Raw genomic sequence first — 22,522 nt, forward strand, 5'->3', positions numbered from 1 at the left:
ACGAGAATAGCGTCTCCCTCCCCCTACTGCGCTTTATTAAGTAACCAAAAAGACCGACCATAAAAGGATGAAGCACCAACGCCACTACCTCCACTGTCCTTCCGCTCTTTTCTCGCTCACCATCTTTCGTTTCCAATTTCTGAGCCCATTCCCAATCTCCAGCCCTTTATTCTTCACTGCCGTTGGATTTGAAGGCTCCGGTTTGCTTCCTTTTTGGAGTTAGTTTGAGTTTCATCAGCATGGACAACGAGGAAAAATCTTTGGTGCTCCGGAAGCTAATCGACGTTACCAACGAGATCTCTGAGATATCGGAATTCAAATGCGTGATCAGGAAGCAGTGTTCTGACCTCGGCAGGAGGTTGAGGCTGTTGACGCCTCTGTTCGAGGAATTGGGAGAGACCGAGGAGAGAGTCTCGGAGGAGGCAGTCAGAGCTCTGGCTATATTAAAGGATGCTCTGGAGAAAGCCAAGGATTTGCTTCAATTTGGTAGCCGAGGCAGCAAGATTTACATGGCGCGTAATTTCTTCTTCTTCTTCTTCTTCTTTTCTCTCTCTCTCTCGTCTCGCAAACAGCACTCTTTATTTTTCAAATTATCTATTTGGTTGGTGAGAAAAAGTGACCGAAAACTGCAATTTTTAATTATACTATTTTTCTCTATTGGGACCCAAGAGGAAAACAAAGAAAGCCCGCGGCTTTTCTTTTTCCAAATGTAACTTTGGTTGGGGTACTTGATTTCATCGACATGCCCATTAAGTAGATTATGTGTTTGTATCCCGAGATGCGGGTGTGAAGCTCTGCGATTGACTCCTTATATATATATATATATATATATATATATATATATATATTCACTTCATCAATATAGACACTGGTTTGCAACTTTCATGGAATGGTTTTCTATCCTTGCAGGTACTGAAGGGAAAGCAAATCAAGTCTCAATTTGAGGAACTTATAGTTCACTTTGAACAAGCCTTGGGTGATGTTTCCTACCACGATTTTGACATTTCAGTTGAAGTTAAAGAGCAGGTGAAGTTTACATTTGAACTTTTTTTGTTGCTGGACAAGAAGAGCTTGCCTTGGTTTAATTCGTCCACACAGAATGTCCGCTTCTATGCATCCTAGTTTTATAGAAAAATGACAACTAGTGTTTCCAATAGGATGAAGAAACCATGTTTTCTTGTCATGGAAACTGTAGTCAGGATTTTATCTTCTTTTTTTTTTTTTTTTTAGTTAGCAAAGACATAAGCGAATTTTGCAAGCACTGATTTGTTTGTTATATATATATATATATATATATATATATATATATATATATAATTACTTCCATATTATTAAAACCCAAATCGTTCAAAGTAACCTACAAATGACACTTATCCAGTCAAGTGGTTGGATTACACACCGATACATAATAGAGTACAACACCCTCTGAAATTCCCTACACAACCACAATTAGATAGACACCCAGAAACAATACAGTTGCAGCACAATTGGTAGAAGCACACCTACCAAGCGAATACAACTGGTACCAAAGTAATTTGCACAAGCTCAAGATGCAATGTAGCAGAACAACTCGCTCAACGATTCAAATGCAATTTGCACAGATACAAAATCCACTTGGTTTCGTACCTTATGAAACCAACTTGACCTCTTAGATGGTTTAGAGAAAATAGAAACCCAAACTTCAAACAAAAAGCTTTCCTTCAAATAAATTTCTCAATCTCCCAGTGTTGTGGTAACTTGTATCAGGGTCTCTCACCATACTGAGGCATACACACGAAAAATAGCTTTTTGCCAAAGTAGTTTCATCTATACACATCAAAATCATTAACAACACAGAGGCCACAAAAATAAGTTAATCTCGAAAAGACAGATCTTTCTTACAGTCCTCTTAGACAAGAGTCAAAACCACAAATCCATTGCTGTGAATCTTCCACAAAAACAAAAAAATGTCTAAAAAATAAAGCCATGAAGCACACAGACCTAAAACATGGATTTGAGACCATCGAAAGACCCATTGTTGGAGAAAGAGGCCTCTCCTCAAATCTGCACATGGCTCATTCAAAGTTGGAGAAAGGACACATCTCCCAATGGATGCCACATCACAAAAAAGTCTGCAGCAGTTTACCTCCACTGTGCTGACTTGGAGCCCAAAATGGGGTCTTTTTAGTTTAGAGAGTCAGCATATGGCCCAAAATGGGATCTTTATCAAGCACCAATTCTCTCGTGTTTTAGCTTAACAAATGTGCAGTCATGTCTAATGGTGTTTTATTTGTGTTTTATCAGTTTTTTTAATGTTAACGTTCATTATTCAAATGTGCTATTTTCAGGTTGAGCTTGTGCATACTCAATTTAAAAGAGCCAAGGAACGGATTGATGCACCTGACTTGGAGCTGTACGAGGAACTTCTATCCATCTATGACAAGAGCAATGATATAGATACTGATGCGGGGGCTCTACGTATATTATGCGAGAAGCTCAAGTTTATGGAAGTTGAAGACATCAAGGAAGAATCACTAGCTCTACAGCAGATGGTTGGTTTCCATGATGAAGGCGTAGATGATACTGTAAAGAAGATGTCTATGCTGCTGAAAAAATTTGAACATTATCTGCAGACAGAATATTGCAACATTAGTCCATCTTCCAGTAATAATAATTCTGCACGTTGCAGTGACCAGGAATGCACTGAGAAGTGTTCCCAATCACCAGTTGTACCAGAAGATTTTCGTTGCCCAATATCACTGGAGTTGATGAAAGATCCTGTCATCATTTCCACAGGGCAGGTTTGTAATTAAAATAAAGATTTGAGTAATTTATGTTGGTTCCTTGTTCTATTCTTTTGTTGTGTTGGAAAGGTTTTTCTTTATATATTTTCTTGTGGGAAAAATTCTAATATGAAGCCAGTGAGTGTAAATGTTAAACTTCTCTATCCAGTGACTTGTGCTCAATGTGTTTTTTTTAACAAATAATTATAAATTCTCATTTCTGCCTGCCCATTTTTTATTACAAAGTTCTGGAGTTTGATTTTTTGATCGTGCTGATTTTACTTATAAACTTCTCACGAAGCACTTTCTGTTTTTGAAGACTTATGAACGAGCTTGCATTAAGAAATGGCTTGAAGCAGGACATGGAACATGTCCAAAGACACAGCAGATCATTTCCAATTCCATCCTTACCCCCAACTATGTTTTATCTAGCGTAATATCCACATGGTGTGAGGTGAATGGGATGGAACCCCCTAAACGATCAGGCAATTCACACCAAGGTAGGGTTGCGTATGCTGGTTCAATTGAAATTGTGGAGCTTGAAGCTCTCCTGAGCAAGCTAACCTCTGACAATATCGAGGACCAGAAGACTGCTGCAGGTGAGCGTTCCAAAAGTTGACCATCATGGGCTTTCCCTCTGAATTTCTAAGATGGAAGATATGGTTTACTCTTATCTGTAACTTTTGCTAACACGTGCCTCCCTTTCTTTTGAAATGTTCCTGTCTTTATGTCTCTGCCTTTGAAATATTTGATTTTATCCAGCAATGACTTAAAAATATGAATAGGTAAACGTTTGAGCAAGTGCTCTTGATTGTAGTAAAAGATATAAATAAATCTGCCATTCATTTTATATGTAATTTTCAGAGGAAGTTCTATATGTAGTTACTGCACATGGTAGAATAGAATGAAGAAAAGGAGAACCAATCAAGTGAACCTTGTTATCCTACACGTGTTTAGGCAGTAAATAACCCGTGAATTACAACAGGTTTTGGCTCGTCAGTCACCTATATATATATATATATATTGTTTCTTTTGCAATAGTGCAAAAGTAACGTTCATCGGCAGGTCACCACTTCCAGTGTTCTATCATTCTCTCTTTGTTAAACACAAGTTTCATAGAGAGCAAGATTTTTCTTCGTCAGACTTCCTTTTATCCAGGACTCATGGACGATCGCTTCTAATTCCTCACTGAGGTCTCTGAAAGCTTTCATAGTTTGATAAATTACATTTTATATAACAAGTTCTAAACTTGTTGCAGGCAAGCTCCGTCTTCTTGCCAAGCACAATGGTGATAACCGTGTGTTGATAGCTGAGGCTGGTGCCATACCCCTCCTTGTTGGCCTCCTATATGTACCTGACATTCGCACCCAAGAGCATGCAGTTACTGCTCTATTGAACCTATCTATTTGTGAGGATAACAAGGGTAGCATAATATCTTCTGAGGCCATTCCCGGAATCCTCCATGTGCTCAAGAATGGGAGTATGGAGGCACGAGAGAATGCAGCAGCCACTTTTTTTAGCTTGTCTATGGTGGATGAGTACAAAGTGGCTATTGGTGCATCTGGAGCAATCCCGGCACTGGTAACACTTCTAAGTGAAGGTAGCCAGAGGGGGAAGGTAGATGCAGCATCAGCGCTTTTCAATTTGTGCATATATCAAGGGAACAAGGGGCGGGCAGTCAGGGCCGGTGTTGCACCCATGCTGATGACACTACTTACAGAATCTGGTGGTGAAATGGTGGATGAGGCATTGGCCATGATGGCACTACTGGCTGGTAACCCTGATGGAAAAGTCGCCATTGGAGCTTTGAATGCTGTGTCAACTTTGGTGATGCTAGTCGAGAATGGATCTCCTAAAAATAGAGAGAATGCAGCTGCAGTGCTGGTGCACCTTTGTGCTGGAGATCCTCAGCATCTCTCAGAGGCTAAGGCACTTGGTGTGATTACTCCCCTTGTGGACCTGGCAACAAATGGTACAGAGAGGGGCAAGCGGAAGGCTGTTCAATTGATTGATATTATAGGTAGATCTGGAGAGCATCATGAACAAACTCAGATGCAAGCCAGTGCCCATCCTCTGGCTCAGCCATCATATCAGCAATCTGTTGCAAATGGCACAGATGATATCTAAGGTTTTAATTTCCATTTTGTTTCATGTCAAGCATATTATTGTTCATTATTTTCTTCTTTAAGGGAAAGTCAGTCAACTGGCATTATAATGTGGTTATTTATGTTAGGTAGTCGATAGGTGTAGTAAAGAGTTTTTTTTTTGGAATGTGTAAGGTTGACGTCAGATATAATTGCCTATTAATGCAACTCTGCTAATGAACTTGAAACTTCTGCAGTGGAACAAAATCTATAATGGAAAGTATATTTGCCTACATATTTTTTTTGGAGTCTGCATTCATACGTTTCCTTGTACCATATTATATGCATCTGAATCCCAACCTGGCCCATTGGCTCTCAGTCTGTATGCAAAATTGATCTGTTCATATGGCTACAGTCGCTGCTTTCTCTAAATTCAACTATTAACTTTTCTTCTTTTTTGTTTTGTTTTGTTTTGTTTAGGCAGTAAGGCAAAGATAAGAAATAGAAGGGAAGGATAGTGAGATTCTGAAGAAAAAGGCAAAACTGATTGTGTCATTACATTTAAGGCGGTGCCAATTGTTTGAGAGTAGTGCTAATCAGTGTCAATTGGAAAAGAGAGAATTGCCAATACATTGAGGGTGGAATATTATGTGGTTGTCACTCCAACATGGCCCAAAAAAAAATCATGTGGTGAAGAGAGGCCTTTGTCTATTCCTTAAAGGTCTCATTTTTATCCAACTTTTTTTTTTCTTTTTCAACTACACAGCAGCTAGCCCTTTCGCCAAAAGAGAAATTTCCAGGAAATTTCGAATCGACTCTCATGAGTCTTCTCTTTGGAGAATCAAGTTGGATTTGCAAGATGTTTGAATGGGCCTCTCACAAGTCTCATTGCAGGCTGTAGGATATTGGACCATGGATGCGAGTGTCTTGAAAGAAAAATATTTTAGCCACAAATTAATTACATAAAAATAAACTTATAAATTAACGTAACTCGATATATTACATCAAATTGTAAAGTTATTTTTATTAAAAAATAGATCTAACAGATTCTATGAAATTTTATGAGTTTATTTTATATAATCTCTTTGTATGTAATAGTTAGGAATCCGTACTATATGAACCAGATCATGGATGGAATTTGACCCTGTAGTTTGTCTTGACCTGTGAAATATTGTGAAGGTGTTGGTGCCTGCAGACATTGGCGGTACAAGATCATTAACGTAATTCTTTTGTCTGCTACCAACCCCTGGTCTTGTTCTTAGTTTCAAGTCAACACTAAAGTCGAGGAACAAGATATTCCAAGAATTGATTTGGTGGCTAATTAAGATCTTCATTAATCACGACTTATAAAGTGGTTACAATGTTGGTATTGACTTGGGTTTGCTTTGGTACTGTTGGTTAGACAAAACTTCTATGATTCAAACATTCTCACAGTTCTTGTACACGTTATTATAATATAGATTGATCTACTCATTATTTAATATTTAGATTATATTATTTGCGAGGAGCTGTATTTAATATTAAAAAAAAATCATATGCTTTAATTTGTTTTTTTCTTTGAATTATATGAAGTATTTTGGTCGGAAAATTAAATACTTTTTAATTAATTTAGAATTGTATATATGTGCGCGCATGTGTATATATATATTGGCAATGTTAATTGTACTCACAAAAAACTTCATATCCACTAAGTTTTCTTATCTTTACACAAATTTGATTAAAAATAAATAAATATTAGAAAAGAAAAAGATTGTAAAAGGCCAAATTGATAGGTTTATTAGATTTAGCATTTTCATATATATAGAAAAATGCTAGTTTGCTACTTAAACGTTAAAAAGAGTTACTACTTATGAATTTATGTAGTTTAAAGATATTTAAAAAATATTTAAAAAAAAAAATTATTTACACTGGTATACATATTTAGGGTGCATATTTGGTGTACGTATATATATATATATATTAATCATTAAAAAATATAAATTTATAAATAATCATTTTTTTAACTATTAAAAAAATTTAAAATATACGAACGGATACATTTGGTGACCATGAATAGTAATCATAGTATCATTTTTCTAGAGAGAGAGAGAGAGAGAGAGAGAGGGATGGGGACAGACGACAGAACATATATACCTGACAGACAGACTAGCGTATTCTCCGCGCTCTTGGAATTTTTTTTTTGCTTTTGGAGCTCAATTATCTTTCAATTAAATAAAATAATATCTTTGCTTCTTAATTAAATCATCTGCTGCACATATTCTATTGTTTTTGGTCTGGTGAAGATCTTACAAAATCTCTCTTTCTCTCGCTCTCGCTCTCACGGCCACCACATTGATGCGTTTGATGGCTGGCTGGCTAACTATATAAGAAGATATGAACTGGGGGAAAAGAAAACAAACCTAATTTAATTAAATATATATCGATCGGAGTGCTTCCTCACGCAAGCATCCATTCCATGCATATAATATATATACATATATATATATATACACACATACATACATACATACATATATATATATATATATATACACTCACCCGGCCATCACATATATATTTATATTATAAGAAAGAATAATATAATTATGCTGTGCTCATAAACAGACCAATTTGTAAATCTGGCAATAATAATATATAGTTGTTGACAATTAATGTCATAAATTATTATTATATCTGGAGGACAGAGCACATCAAGAAGTACTACTTTGTTTTGCATGAGGACGAATACGACACCGCACTTGGAAAAAAGATGAGATCCTACACCTATACATGCTATAGCTGAATGCTTCATCTTCCTTCATTCCTTCTGTTTTGTTTAATTGATGCAAGAGGGCATTAGCTAGCTTTGAATAAGCATATATATATATATATATGAAAAATTCTTCTCTCATTATTCATTATGTCACACCAAAAATACGCATACACTTTATGAAAAAAAAACCTATAGGTACTATAGGGTGTGAAAGTGAATAGTACTGATTGATACATAAAATTTCTATATATATATATATATATATATGTATATATGATTTTACCAAAGTTTATCATATATTTTTATCAATATGAGGGTTGTAATTTTAATATGAAAGATCCCAAATTTCAAATACCTAGAAAAATAAAGATTTATTATACATGATGGCATACAATTTTTCTTAATTTGGGTACGATATATATACATATACTAATTGTTCGGTACGACACAATTACTATATATAATTTGAAATGATACACGTGAATGTGTGGGAGTGATCATTAACTAATGACAAAGCATCCATCATCATGTAATGGCTAATTAGTACTATAGCAGGCCCTAGTACTTTTCTTCATAATTAATCTTAAAATAATGCTTATATATAATAATAATAATAATAATAATAATAATAATAAGGACGCCTCTACAGCCCCGGTTGGCTGTCCCGGTCCCGGTCCCGCTCAATGTTAAATATAATATTTTTTTATTTTATTTTTTTATACATATATTTTTTTAACACTATAAAATATTTTAAAAAAAAATAAAAAAATTATAATATCATTAAAAAATACTTATTTAATTATTAAGTAAAAAAAAATATATTAAAAAAATTAAAAAAATGTAACGGGACCGGGAGCGGGATCAAGAATGGTGAGAGTAGCATTATTCTAATAATAATAATAATAATATGTGTCATAATAATTGCTGAATTAATGGCCATCTCGTGCATGCACAGAATTATTCGCGCCATTCAATTCATGCATCAATTAAGGCTTTTTTAGTTTTACTAATCATCATCAGTCGACCGCTAACACAATGCAATATATATATATATATATATGCCACATATTGTTGGAAAAGTAACTTCATTGGATGCTAATATATATATATATATATATATATATATATAAGCTAACCTACAAAAGCTGGCAAATATAGAGCGTTGTTTGGCCCATAGGCAGGGACCCATGCAGCTCCATCCAGATTATTAATTTCTTATTCTGGAAAGCATTCTCTACGTGTAGGACAAATCTTTAAAAAAACCTTATCAGATTGAACTTTCCTATCGTTAAGGAAACAATTAAGCTAGCTAGCTCGCCAGTTTCATCTGGGTCGATCGGCAAATTTAAATTTGGTATTCATGAAATGATCTATATATTGAGGAATCTAAAGTCCTGGACATCATGTGCATGATTAAGCACATGTGGGAGAACGTGATCGAGGAGAACTTGATCAGAAGCAGCTCGATCTTGGAATCTCAGAATATCTAACTTTCTAAATTTCTCCACGGCCTCTTACGTTCAGTCTAAAGAGATATTAAGAACCTTATAAAAGTAAAGCTGCTGTGTGTGCGCGCGCGTCTGAGCCGTTTAGAGGGAGGACTCGCATGCACATCGATCCATGCATGTGGGTTGTGGGCATGATCAACATGCATGAAGAGATCATCATATTGTTGAACGTACAGAAAAAAAAATAGAGAAGGAAGGCCGGCAAGAGATCATCTAGCTAGGAACATTTTAACAGATTTGGCTTGGATTTTCGAGCCTTCAAATCCTTCTTGTACCAAGTACTCTATAATTAATTCGTTCATACAGTTAAGTTCCTTCTTTACATGGCCGGCTAGCGCCTATTATCTTTGCAGATCATACAGTTTGAGATATATTATTCGTAATTAAATACCCGCATTTAAATATCGAAAATTTCGGATCACTATGATTACGTACCCCTCCCCTTGATTACTGAACACATGCATGAAGGAACCGACAGCCCAACCGTGAGATAGGCTAAGATAGTCATCTATGTGACTGTGACTGTGGGGGTGTGTGTGTGTGAGAGAGAGAGAGAGAGAGTTGTAATGTTTTTTGACGGTTTTGAATGTGCTTTATTCGTTCCTGGCAAGCAGCCTTGGTTCTTGCAAAAGCAAATCCAAACACTCCCCAAGATTCCTTTCTTTCAAGATGACCAACCCCAAGTTTGGAATATATATATATATATATATATATATATATGTCATGTGTAGTATGTATGTATCATGAATTGTACAGTACTCCATCTTTGTATTAACATTATTATTGCGGCTATATCCCGGAAGTTTCTTAAAGACTGAGATGGCGTACGTGTTCTTTGTCATTAATTATTTTATTGCTTTTAAGATTTAGCTCACATTTTTTTTTTCTTTGCAATAAGCATGCATGGTGTATAATTAATCATGCAGCGATCCACTAAAATTCATCAAACAAAGAATGTTATATATATATATATATATATATTGTACAGTCAATAAAACATTTTAAAAAGTTTTGATGTTATAACTTCCATGAATTCCAACTTCGATCTGGTCCAACATCTTGATCTTTTCTGATCACCTTATTCTATTTTATTTCAATGTTAATGATGATAAGTCTCACAATTTTTTTTTTTTTGCTTTATATATATATATATATAAATATATATTCGTTACAATAAAAGGAGTGTTACATTCATAAAAAGATGTCATCAAAATAAATTTATAAACTGATATAAGTTAATGTGATAAATTGTAACCACGTGATCAGTTTGTGAGTTTTTTTTTATAAAATTTATTTATGGATGAAGCCTTCCTTTTATATCGATAAAGAGATATTATGAAAATAAACTCATAAATTAATATAACTTAATGTGATATGTTGGATTATAAAAAATTTTTCTTTTAAATACATCCAACATATATATTACAACAAGTTATATTAATTTATGAGTTTATTTTTATAAAATTTGTTCACGAATAAACGTTTCATTCGATAGTTCCAGACATTTCTATCCAACTTTTTGCCTATATATTTCAAGATTTATTGCCATAATTATAATCATCTAAAAGACAGGCATCATCAATTTGGTTTCTGAAATACGATCTGGTACTTAATTATAACATGAAACCCAGCATTCAAATTCCTATAAAAAGTAAAAACTCATGAGCAGTAAACCTCAAACAAACCAACCAACCAACCAACCCCGAAACTGTTCGCAAGTGAAGTCCTTGATGTTTGGACCATTCTCAGTTAGTGTCAGAAACATGAGCGATCAAATGGGAGCGGAGTAGTATATAACAATGAGGCAGATTCAAACTTCCACGCTGCTATGGAGCGCGTGTACAACAGAAAAAGGACACCACTGTCAGCTTCCTCATACTGACAAAACAGTACCTTATTTTCTTGTGAGTCGTGACGAGACACTCCCTCACGCGCGTGGAAAACGCAAAAGGGACAGACATTCTTCTTTGACTCACGAGTTTGCATAGGCAGGTGATGTTCTTCCCCTCCGGATCTCAACATTTATATTCTTCAGCAACAAAGTTCGAGAATTCTGTCTTTAACAGTTTTCAAAAGACGACCCAAATGTCCTATTTATAATTATTATGGCTTTCCTTTTCCTTGTTTGTTTTTGAGTTTTTCTTTTTTTTTTTGGGTCATGGTTTTGAGTGGCATTTTGGCGTCTTTTGAGACGCAGCCTTTGCCTTACTCCCAAAGGACTAATTGGCAAGCTGAGATAGATAGATGGAAGCTCAAGAAATGAAAAGAAGTGTTAGTATATATAATATAGCTATCAAAATCACGAAATTAAGGCTTAATGACCTGATCATAGCCTTGAGTCTTTGGTCACATCTACAAATTATTACAAAATCATTCCCTTTACTATATATTATATATATATCATCCAATCTTACCAACCAATGCAGTCACTGCCATTTCATGATTACTATTTATTGATTTGAACTCTTTTGGTTTCAGGGAACATAATAATAATGCTCTTTCTCATGCAAAAATAATAATTAATCAAATATGCGTATATATATATATATATAATATATAAATAGAGAACTATAACATATATAAAAGATTACGTAAAATAAATTTATAAATTGATGTGATTTTATAGAATTCGTTAGATCTATTTTATAATAAAAAGAATTTTACAATCTGACATAATATATGATCAAGTCATATTAATTTTTAAATTTACTTTTATATAATTGTGATTAAAGTATTTTTCATATATATTTATATATACGGAAGAATTTTGGTTGTTTGGAAAGTCACTGGGAAGTCACTAAAGTTGTCGAGTTGGAAAACTGCAGGGATTTTGGATCTCAAGCACTATATCCGAATCCCGTTAAATGATTAACTTCTGGGACTTTGTGTATGGCTGCACAAGATGGTATAGACGAAACAGTCAATATTTTTTTTCCCTCTCCCTCAGAATTTGAAGTTATTCTGAAATATTCCAAACGGATCTCTGCAATTGCAATAGTTTGTGATGTCGGATATATTTGTAAGGCCATGAGATCGACTTGGGATAATGTTCAGTACCGATGATCTGCAGATCATGATTGTCACGTAATGCTAAATAATAAAAAAAAAGAGTCCATTTTCTGACCTAGATCTGACTGTCAATTTAGGACTAGACTCACTACAAAAATAGAGTAAGACCGTCTGATCTAACTCCGATAACGATGACTTGGTCAGATCGTATCAGCAACAGGTGGTCGTACCCGCGGTCGTAAGGGTTTTCTGATCAGTACTGTCAAGCATTCTTGCATGCGGTCGAGCCCATTCCCCATGACTGAATGTGATCAGCTACAACACTGCGACTGCATATAATAATATGATAATCCAGTGTCGTACGTACAGTTTCTTAACAAGGGATCAATTAAAGTCCATATATTTATCGACACATGATCTGGTCATGTTTGTTAAAGTTCATTCTGATAATACATGCATTCTCTACGTTGGACCCGACAAATTAATGTCAGATATAAAAAGGACAACCGATGAGGCGATGAGTAAGAACCTAAGAGCCGACATGTTATACGAAGTGGAAGCGGAGCCATTATTTCAAGTTGGAACAAATATTACATCTATCGACGGGTGGGGTGATCTGCTCTCAGACTCTCTCATATATATATATATGAGTTTTCAAACAGTACTTCCAAATAAGAGATGAGAAAGCGATGCAGATGGAGACAGCTCAATATTGCAATACCTGATCGAGATGAAAGCTGATTGATGCAAGATGAATTACCTCACGTAAGTTGATAATTAATTGTTGACGTAATCGTCAAAACAAGAATCAGTACCAAACATATTTAAAAAAATTAAAAAAAAAAAAAACATCATCTTGGTAGTTGAAATAGAACCCACATGAGGGCCATAAACGTGATGAGATATCCATTCCTGACCATTACTATAGCCAGCAGAAGCCATGCATGCTTCCTTAATCGCGTTTCTTATTAACATTAATTCATAATCTATGTTCCATCCTTACCGTTTCATGCCGTTTGATCTGCGTTCAATGATCTGTCTGTTTCATGATTTAAAATGGAATTAGTAATTATATCCTTAATTCCAACTGTCACACACATATATATAGAAACAGTTAAGTGGAATGAAACGAATTAACGTCGTAGCATATAATTAATTAGTACTGTCTATTCGTCATGATAATGTTTGATTACCCAATTAATTGAAGTGTATTGAGGTACTACTGTTACTTAGTTGGTTGTATGTTCAAATCCTCTGATCATGCATGCCTAACTAATTTTTAAACTGTGCAATATTAATTAATCGTATTAAAATCACAGTACTAATATCTAAACTGCAGGGCAAAGGTCAAAATTAGTCAAGTTGGCCTAATTTGCTTTTCTCAACATGATATTAGTAACTTAATTGGTAGAAACTTTACCAAGATTAGTTCTCAGAACAGCATTAATAATCTTTTATTATATAGTTACATATATATATATATATAGTAACCGACACGAAACTTTGACAATGTTGTAGATATATAGGAAAAGTGATCAAAACACTAATTAATTATATGAGAAAAGGTTCATGAGAGTCATCTTTACCCAAAAAAAAAAATGAATCTCGGGGATGATCGTCAAATTAGAAATTGCATAAACTGTTTGACCAAGATCTTATAAATGAAGGTCAGCTGCTATATATATATATATATATATATATATATATGGGCCATTTTGTCAGCATAGAAGTACAGCTTGAATTAAAATCATTGATCAAGACAATGCTTATGATGACGGCATGTCCGGGTTGGTTCAAAAACTTCATGATCTCATAACACTCGCTATCGTAAACATGTTCATACACTCCAATCTAAAGCTAAGAGAGAAATGATCACAAGAAAAAACAAAAAATGTAAAAGAGCTAATTAAGTGGAAGAAATTACCAAAATTAAATAATAATATTAATTAACCTACCATATTTCTAGGGTTTTCATGAGTTGATCTGGAAACAAGGACGTCCTCGGGATCCGTCGCAAGTTTCTTCATCTTGGACAAGCTAGGAACTTAAAAGGTAAGTACGTACGTAGATGCTATGGATTTGGATGAAATTACGTCTTTGAAGTTAATTTTTGGATCTTTGATTGCAGCCACACTAATAAAAAAGAAACCAAAGCTTCATGATCATGGACTAGATGAGCTTCTTGATCAAAGGCCACGTGGAAGCTAGCAAAACTCTATAGGGGGTTTCTGGTAGTGGAGGAAGAGCTAAAACCAGAAAGATCTGTCCATGCAGTAGTACTTGTATTACCACTCCAATACTGTTCATTGCCAGGGATTCCCAAGAACTGCCTCGACAAATTCAGTTCCTGATTATTTTCTTCCATTTTCACTGAAGCCGCCTGCTGAGTAACTCCCGAGCTAGACGCCTTGACTCGGCCCTGACTCGCTCCACCCACGTAACTGGATGCATCAACACCACTACCAAACAACCCCGGTACTGAATTAGGATCCAAGCCACCAAAGAAGGGAAACTGCTGTGTTTGCTGCAGCCGCCACTGCTCTAAACCCCCACTCGATAACAAAGATCCTCCTCCATCGGTACCAGCACCTCCTCCCAAAGCGCTTCCTATGTGGAAATTCAAGTCACCAGCCACTCCCATTGGTGCCGAGATCGCGCCGTAATTCAAGCCATAGTTCAAGCCGATCTCGCTTGCAGCAAAGTCGTGAGTGAGTTGATGCAAGTTAGGAGTCATGAAGCGCAGCGGTGGCATAGTCGGGCCGAGGCCTATTACATCCCCGGCGGTTCCACTATTCGAGGGAATTGAGCTGGTGGAACCAGCACTACCGGATTGGCGATCGGCGCTGCTTGCTGGGGACTTTGAACTGCTCCCTTTGCTCCTTTTGTTCCTCCTACAGCCTCCTCCCACGGGGACATTTCTGAGAGCGCCACCTCTAGTCCAGTACCTTCTGCAGGTCTTGCAGAAGTGGCGAGGTTGGGTGAGGCTGTAATTGTTGAAGTAGCAAAATTTAGTGTTTGTAGATTCGCATCTTGGGCATTTTAATGCGGTCTCTGGCATCGGTATGTTAGCCATGCGAGCTCGATCAGCCATTGAGCCAGGCCGGATCGAGCCGGAGCTGCCGCCTCCATGAGGTTGTGGAGGTGGCGGCGGCGGCGGTGGAGGTGGAAGAAGCTGTGAGCTCGCAGCAGCAGCAGTAGTTCCTGGGGGATGATTTGGTTGCTGTAAAACACAAAGAAAGAAAGTAGATGAAAACAAAATTCAAATATCTGGTATATTCAAGAAGATATTACAAAAGTAACAGGAATATTTATCTTTTTAATTTTCGCTTTTTTGGCAAAGAAACCATAGGAACAAATTCAAGAAACCCTTACCTGTTGCCAGTTGGCTGGATCAAGATAAGCTGGGATGGAAGAAAAAACCATGGTTCTTGCTCTTTCTCTTTTGTAAAGGTTGGATGAGTTTTTTGGGAGAACTGTGTTGGAGAATCAAATCAACAAGAGAGAGAGAGAAAGAGAGTTTGCAGAGAAAGAGAAAGGAAGAAAGAAAGAGAGGAGATAGAGAAAGGAAGGTGGGGGGAGGGGGGATCAATGGAAATGAGGAGCAAAAATAAAGGAGGTAGCTAGGACCCTTTTATGTATTTATATATGTATTTAAATTTTAGTTTATTATTGTTCCTTAAGACTAGACTCTTTTTGTTCTACTACTACTGCTTTTTGGGGTTTAGAGAAGCCTATCATGTTTCTTAACATATAAGCTTCTTTAGATTCTCTCTGGGAACTGTGCTTGGAGACAGAGAACGAAAACAAAAGAAAAAAAAGAAAAAAAAAAAAGAAGAAGAAGATGTTAGTGAGGTTAGTGGTTCTCCTCTTGCATGAAGAAAAGGTGATGTATGAATCTCTCACACACACACAGAGAGAGAGAGAGCAGCAACATTCATGTAATTAATTTAGTAGTACTGTAGATAGATATGTCATGCATGGCCATATACATATATATATATATATATATATATCATCCATCATCGATGGGGCAATACCTGCAAGTTTAAATATGATTATATTATAGTAGTACTAAAATACTACCATATATGCGAGGAATTCATGAGGTACTAAAGATTATTTATTAGGTTAATAGTAATTAAGAAAAGTGGGTTCTTGGGGAGGTGTAAAAAGTGTCCCGACCCAGCAACCCTTTTCCATGGTCTGCACTGTTCCCTCCCACATCCATCCCATCTTTTTTTTTTTTTTAATTCTTTTGCATGGGGAATATTATTATAGCTCACCGCCTTCTCCACGCATCCTTCAACGCCGTGCTTCCACTAATCCATCTACTTTGTTTATATATACATACACTAGTAACGATTCTATGTGCAAGGCACACCAAGTTTGAAACGCGTCATCAAAATAGAACATTAGATTTGATAAATTAAAAACCAATAATAAATTAATGCATAAATTAAAACCTACAAATAAAGAATTGCATATTTTAAAATAGGTACAATTTTAATCCAACAAATATTATTTATTTTTATGAATTGCATGTTGTAGAAAACAAAATGAAGATAATTGCTATTTTTTTCAAATAATATTATATAGGAGTAATAATAATATTTTTAAATCTAAAAAGAAATATAAAAAATATTTTATGAATTATTATGTATAGAGTGCTTGCAAGTCGCACCGGGATGAGTAACAACATCTCGCACCGGGGCAAGCAAAGAGTACTCACAAACTAGGGCTAGTACATGTAACCCAGTGGAACTTTGAATAGTAATAGTGCTCACCCTAAGACGAGCATCGCAAAAATGTGAAGCTTGCCTCCAAGAGAGAAATCACTCCCGAGGGAAACATAAATATTCGCACATGCATGAAGCAAGCAAAGAGTCATGTTCACACAGGATGAGCAACAACATCTCGCATCGGGCAAGCAACGAGTGCTCACAACCCAGGAGAGAAGAAACTTAGGACCAAGGCCTGTATGCTAGTACTTATGCTCATCTCGACCTTGGATTTCTTCTCTCCTGGGTTGCGAGCACTTATTGCTCGCCCGATGCGAGATGTTGTTGCTCACCCAGTGCGAGTGCCCTTTGCTCGCTTCATATGCGAAATACTTATGCTAGCCTTGAGCGTATTTTTTTTCTCCTAGGGTAGAACTTCACACTTTTAGAAGGAAAAGTAAAAAAACAGTGTAAAGGCACCAAAAAGAAGACATCGAGATCCTCCAACACAGGGATAATCATGCAATCTTAAGTCTACAATCATACGGATACCATCGGGCAAAACAAAACAGACACATCATAGATATGTCACCCCCCCCCCCCCCCCCAAAAAAAAAAAAACTAAAACCATCATAAAACTCAAGAATAAAATTGTAATGTAACCATAAACACAAATCACTGTTCATATACTAATAGGTGCTTTTATAATAGAGATAGATATATATATTTCGAACCCATGGCTGATCGGTTGAAAAATTCTATCCCCAGTCTCGTTAATCAACATTACCTTCCCATCCCATAACAAACTCTATCCAGTCTCCTTCATCACCATTTCATCACCATTCCTTTATGTGACATCTAATGATTGGATAGGATATTGCATTTCTCAGCTTGTTTACTTTGGTTTCTTCTTCTTCTTCTTCTTCTTTCTTTTTTTTAAAGACAGTCCCATAATCTTAAACTTTTATTTTAGGCCTAATAGATTTTCAATTTAAAAATTTATTCATTGGATTTACAAAATTCATTAATTAGCTAGGTTGCTTCGTAGTCCTACCACATGATACTCAATGAGAATGTGACAAGTATGTGACACGTAAGAAAATAAACTCTGAAGTATAAAAAACAACAAAAAAGTGCCACTTCAACTTAAAAGTATTAATATATATTTAAAAACTAATAAAATAATTTTATTTATAATAAAAAAAAAATGATTTATGCAAGGCACGCATAGGGCGTGTAAGCCTCCTCATGAAGGTCATTTAGCAAAAAAAAAAAAACAAAAAAACAAGAGCAAGTACTTGAAAAAATCTATTTTTACTGTAAGTCGTACCTTTTTCGAAAGAACTGCATGAAAATGGCTCATTCTAAACTTGTATTTAGGATTAATCATTAAAAAATAACAATATTATTAAAGAAGTACAGTAACACCATATAATTCTAGTATAGATGTTTTGGACGGGTTTCACCACCACCATCTCACGATTACCTGCAACCAAAGAGTAGAGGGTTTGAGAGTTCAAGGAAACATCTCCGACACCTAAGTCAGTAACTAAAGATAATAACAATAATACTAATGAATCCGATTCCTTTTACGTACCTAAGTTATCCTCTTATATAGAGCCTCAGAACCATTCTGTTGCTTAAGTGATAATAGATATATCTATTATTCAAATTCAAACTTGGGGATGAGAGTTCTTCCTCTAATGGATTGTTATAATAACTATCATTCCTTTATCGCCGCTGGGTCGTTACTTAGTTGGCAATGGGAAGTGGGTTGGGCCCTTCTCGGCTTTAATGGGCCCCTTCGGTATTGGGGCTCAAATTATGAGTAGGTAAAGTTCCAGGCCTGTACTGTATGGGCAAGATGAATGTCCTCTCTAGTTACACTGCAAAGTCTCACTACATTTGGTGTGATGGGACTTGAACCTAAACGCTGTTTCAATTTTTGAGGCGTGTCAGAGTGTTGTTTCACCTTTATTTCTCCGACATGTCAACCGTCACCTCACGTACATTCCTATTTAATACCTCTTTGCTATTCATTTTCCCTCATCTTTCTGAGTTCTTGCTCTCCTTTTGAGTTTTTGCTCTCTTTCCGAGTTCTCATTCTCTTTTCGAGTTCTTATTCTCTTTTCTTTCTCCATGGCTTTTTTATCTTCTATAGGTAAGGGAGTGGTTTCTGCCTCTGAACCTTCACCCCGGCGACTCTTCTTCCCGAATTGTTGTTGCTCCTTCGGCGTCCATATTTGTGGGTTCTCGCTGGTCTTCAACCATTACTGCCTGCGAATTGGAGAATGTGCGAAACAACTTCAATATTCCCTACTCTGTCAATTTGAGGGCCCATACTCCAAACCAGAAGGTTATCAATGCCAAAGGTATGGTTGTTTTTGTTGCCCTTTACTTTATTATGTTTACCATGGGGTTTCGATTGCCCTTTGTGCAACCAGTCTGCAATGTGTTAGACATCCTAGGGCTCGTCCAAGCTCAATTAGTGCCCAACGCCTAGAGAATTTTGATGGCTTGCTGCGTTTTATGGCGAAGGATACTGGAACCCGTGGGCGATCAATATCCAAACTTAATAGCCCATGAGTTTTTCTCCCTTCACGGGTTTAGGCGTTTGGATGGTTTTAGGACCAATAGGGCATTGGTTGAATTGGAGCGTAAGTATTCACATGTGAAAGATTGGACCAATAAATTTTTTTCTGCTTACTAGCGAGGGTTGGGAATTTCCCACCGATGAAGCTCTTATTCGAGAGTTTCCTGTTAAGGTGTGCTGGTCTCCTATTCCCGATAGGGATGACTTTGAGATTATTATTTCCCCTCATGAGGAGGCTAATGTGAAGTTGGTTGATTCGTAGGCTCAGGCTCACCCCAACTTATTTTTTAGGATGTGCTTTTGACCCTCGGCAATATTGAGAAGTTCCTAATGGTTCCCAGTCGGGCTCATATATTAGGACATGAGTTTTTGGGTGCCCCCCATCTGCAGGTGACTTAAGGAAAAAGAAGCACCCCGATGGATCAAAGAAGAGAAAACTCAAAAGGGCTCGTGTCTCATCTCGTTCTGATGAGACCATCTCTTCGAAGCGTGACTCCTTGCTCCCTCTTGCATCAAGTGGAGGTAGTAAGTTGGCTCCTCTTCGGGGAGCAACTGAGTGAATCAACGCCAAAGGCAAGTGAAGGTGACATTAAATTGGCCCCCCTCGGTCTAAACAAGGTGTAAAGAGTTCTCGGGCGAGTGAGAGCATGGAGGCGGCACCTCAAGAGAAATTGAGCAAACTATCTACTTTTGTGGTGCCATCAACTCTTTCTATGGATGATGTGATGTCTCTGGCCGATGAGGATCTTGATGCCATTATTAATGTGGAAGCTGCCGCTACGGTCGTTGTACAGCCCTTAAACACATCGGGAGATGTTTCTACAAAGAAGGGCGATGATAATCCTCCGGGAGAGGATGATATGATCATTCTAAATCCTGACTTGTTGGTGCCTCCATCTACCCAAACAGACTTCCAATCTTTCAAGGTTCCTCTGCTTGCATTACCTTTGTCCCTGCCTTTTGTTGCTCGGTCTCTTGATGTTCCCGTGGAATCTCCTCGAGTGGAAAATTTCGAGGGGGAAAATGTTGAGGTGGAAAATGTTGGAGGATATGTTGAGGAAGTAGCATCAAAATATTTTGAAGGAGTAGCAGCAGGTTCTAGCTCACCATGTACTTTGACGATATCTAGTGGGGCTACTCCTAATTTACCTTTTATTTTTCCGGCTCTTTCTCTCAACAATGGGAGCAAGGTTTCGATCTCTTCTCCTCCCTTTAGTGTTTCTCCTAGGGGGAGGGCAGGCCATTCCTGATTGTTCCTGAGGAATATTTTCAAGTTACTTGGGTACCATCTCACCGAGATGAGGTTGAAATGTGTTCAGGCCCATAAGTTGATGCACCTGTAAGTCTCCCGCCTGATCAAGCGGATAGAGCTTCTCTTCAGGGGCATTTCGCTACTACTCCTATTCAGGCATCTAACCCGAGGGGACCTCCTAGCCCTCATATGTTGGGTTCCTTGCCTTCCTCACATGCTCGTCGTGAAGAGGCTTTCAACACCGTCATTCAACATCTTTAGAGTATTTTTGCACCAGTAATCTTTTCGTATCCATTTACCCTTTTCCTCGTGTTTACCTTGCTCTTTTTTTTTTTTTGGGAAAAGATACATTCAACACATTCTGTCCCTTTTTTTATGGTTTTAGGGGGTCGATCACCTTGTTGCCGACTTAATGGAAGAATGATTACGTCTAGAAGAGGAAAAAGATTGAATGGCTCATGAATTGGCCCTGCTGGAAGCTCGTTCCCACACAGCTGACGACAAATTGGTTGCTCTCCTTGTTCAGGTTTAGTCACTTTGGGGAGAGTTGGCTAGTCTGCTGTGGACGCCGACTATTACCACTAGGAAGTGGCTGTACTCGAGAAAGAGCGAGATGATCTTGCTACTTGCTTAAACCAAACGAAGATCATTGAGCAAGAGCGAGATGATCTTGTTGCTCAACTAAACCAAATGAAGAACATTGAGTATGAGTGAGATGATCTTGCTGCTTGTCTCCACCAGGCTGAGATGGCTACGCAGGACAGAGATGAGTTGGACTCCCACGTGGAAGCCTTCAACAAAGAGAGGGATGAGTTGGTCACTCGGGCGGAGCTTGCTTTGAAGGTGCGAGATGATCTAGTTGTGAACCATGACCGAATAAAGGCTTATCTTAAAGAGGTGATGATGGCCAAGTCTGATTGCACCTCTCACCTGGCTTCCCTAGAGGATGAGCAGCGAGAGCTACTTATAAATTTGGGTGTGGCGGAGGGCGTGAAAGTGGAGGCTGAAAGGCTTTGACTGAGGTGAAGAAAAATCTTAAAAATAGCGACAACGAGTATCTTCAACTCAGCTCAGTTGTCGATTCTGCCAAAAAGAAAATCTTTATTTTTGAGAAAAAGGTATCCAAGCTAATCTCGCCTTGGAGGAATCGCAGCAAGACCTCAACTGGCTTATTCCCCAACTGGCCACCTATCCCAAGTTCGAGCGCGAGTCTCGGGTATTGGTTTCAAACTTGGTGTGAAACAACTCTGAGAGCTTCTTCTTGCCAACCCAGAGACAAACCTGCAAACTTTAGATTGGAAGTCTATTCGTGCCAGCAAGGTTGCTTTGCATCTTTGTGACTCCTTAGGCCGTGCTAAAATGCCAGATGCTTTTCCTCGCCCCTCATAAGATTTAATTATTTTTGAAAGTTTTGTACCCCGTGAGGGATTTGTTTAACTTTTGTGAAGCTTTGTATGAGATGAGACTTCCTGCTTTTATTAATGATACTTTGCGACCATCTTTATTGATGCCTTGTTTTCTATTGAGCTTTGTTTATCGGATAATAAGCACTATTTGTTGTTTCTTGGTAACCTGCACATAGATAAAGACATGATGTTGTCCATACTTTAAGTTCCAGGTGAAACTGTTCATACCTTAAGTGTTAGGCTGGCGGGTGAGTTCTTCAACCACGTCAAATTTTTGGCGATAAGGTGTTAACGAGAGATCCTTCGACCGTTTTAATCTTAAGTTTTAAGGCTAGGGAGAGATCTCTCGACCACGTCACCTTTTGGCAAGAATGTGTTAACGGGCGATCCCTCGATTGTTTTAACTTTTAAGTATTATTAGGCTAGTGGAAGATCCCT

The 22,522-nt window shown here is 37.3% G+C and overlaps 2 protein-coding genes across 3 annotated transcripts; one reads left to right on the plus strand and one right to left on the minus strand.

The window, feature by feature from the left end:
* Positions 1 to 5,741, plus strand: LOC108998999 (U-box domain-containing protein 13-like). Of its 2 annotated transcripts, XM_018975778.2 has the most exons (6): positions 41 to 512; positions 910 to 1,026; positions 2,328 to 2,780; positions 3,082 to 3,361; positions 4,021 to 4,890; positions 5,327 to 5,741. In XM_018975778.2, the coding sequence occupies exons 1-5, from the start codon at positions 240 to 242 to the stop codon at positions 4,887 to 4,889; spliced, it is 1,992 nt and encodes a 663-aa protein (XP_018831323.1). In that variant the 5' UTR covers positions 41 to 239; the 3' UTR covers position 4,890; positions 5,327 to 5,741. The 2 variants fall into 2 exon arrangements, with proteins under 2 accessions (XP_018831322.1, XP_018831323.1); XM_018975777.2 differs by lacking the exon at positions 5,327 to 5,741 and having other exon boundaries at positions 1 to 512; positions 4,021 to 5,141.
* Positions 5,742 to 13,843: 8,102 nt separating this feature from the next.
* On the minus strand, positions 13,844 to 15,678 carry LOC108999004 (dof zinc finger protein DOF5.1-like). The gene is given in 3 exon segments (XM_018975782.2): positions 13,844 to 14,411; positions 14,414 to 15,335; positions 15,488 to 15,678. Coding segments are annotated over 3 exon segments (984 nt in total). The 5' UTR covers positions 15,539 to 15,678; the 3' UTR covers positions 13,844 to 14,400.
* Positions 15,679 to 22,522: the final 6,844 nt, after the last annotated feature.

Source organism: Juglans regia, chromosome 3 (genome assembly GCF_001411555.2).
Source record: "Juglans regia cultivar Chandler chromosome 3, Walnut 2.0, whole genome shotgun sequence".
Taxonomy (NCBI): Eukaryota; Viridiplantae; Streptophyta; class Magnoliopsida; order Fagales; family Juglandaceae; genus Juglans; species Juglans regia.

Excerpts from the sequence above, each read along its gene's own strand:
- LOC108998999 (XM_018975777.2), top strand. The coding sequence starts at position 240 with ATGGACAACGAGGAAAAATCTTTGGTGCTCCGGAAGCTAATCGACGTT. Across the intron at positions 513-909 it reads GAGGCAGCAAGATTTACATG|GTACTGAAGGGAAAGCAAAT; the intron begins GCGCGTAATTTC and ends CTATCCTTGCAG. Across the intron at positions 3,362-4,020 it reads GGACCAGAAGACTGCTGCAG|GCAAGCTCCGTCTTCTTGCC; the intron begins GTGAGCGTTCCA and ends AACTTGTTGCAG.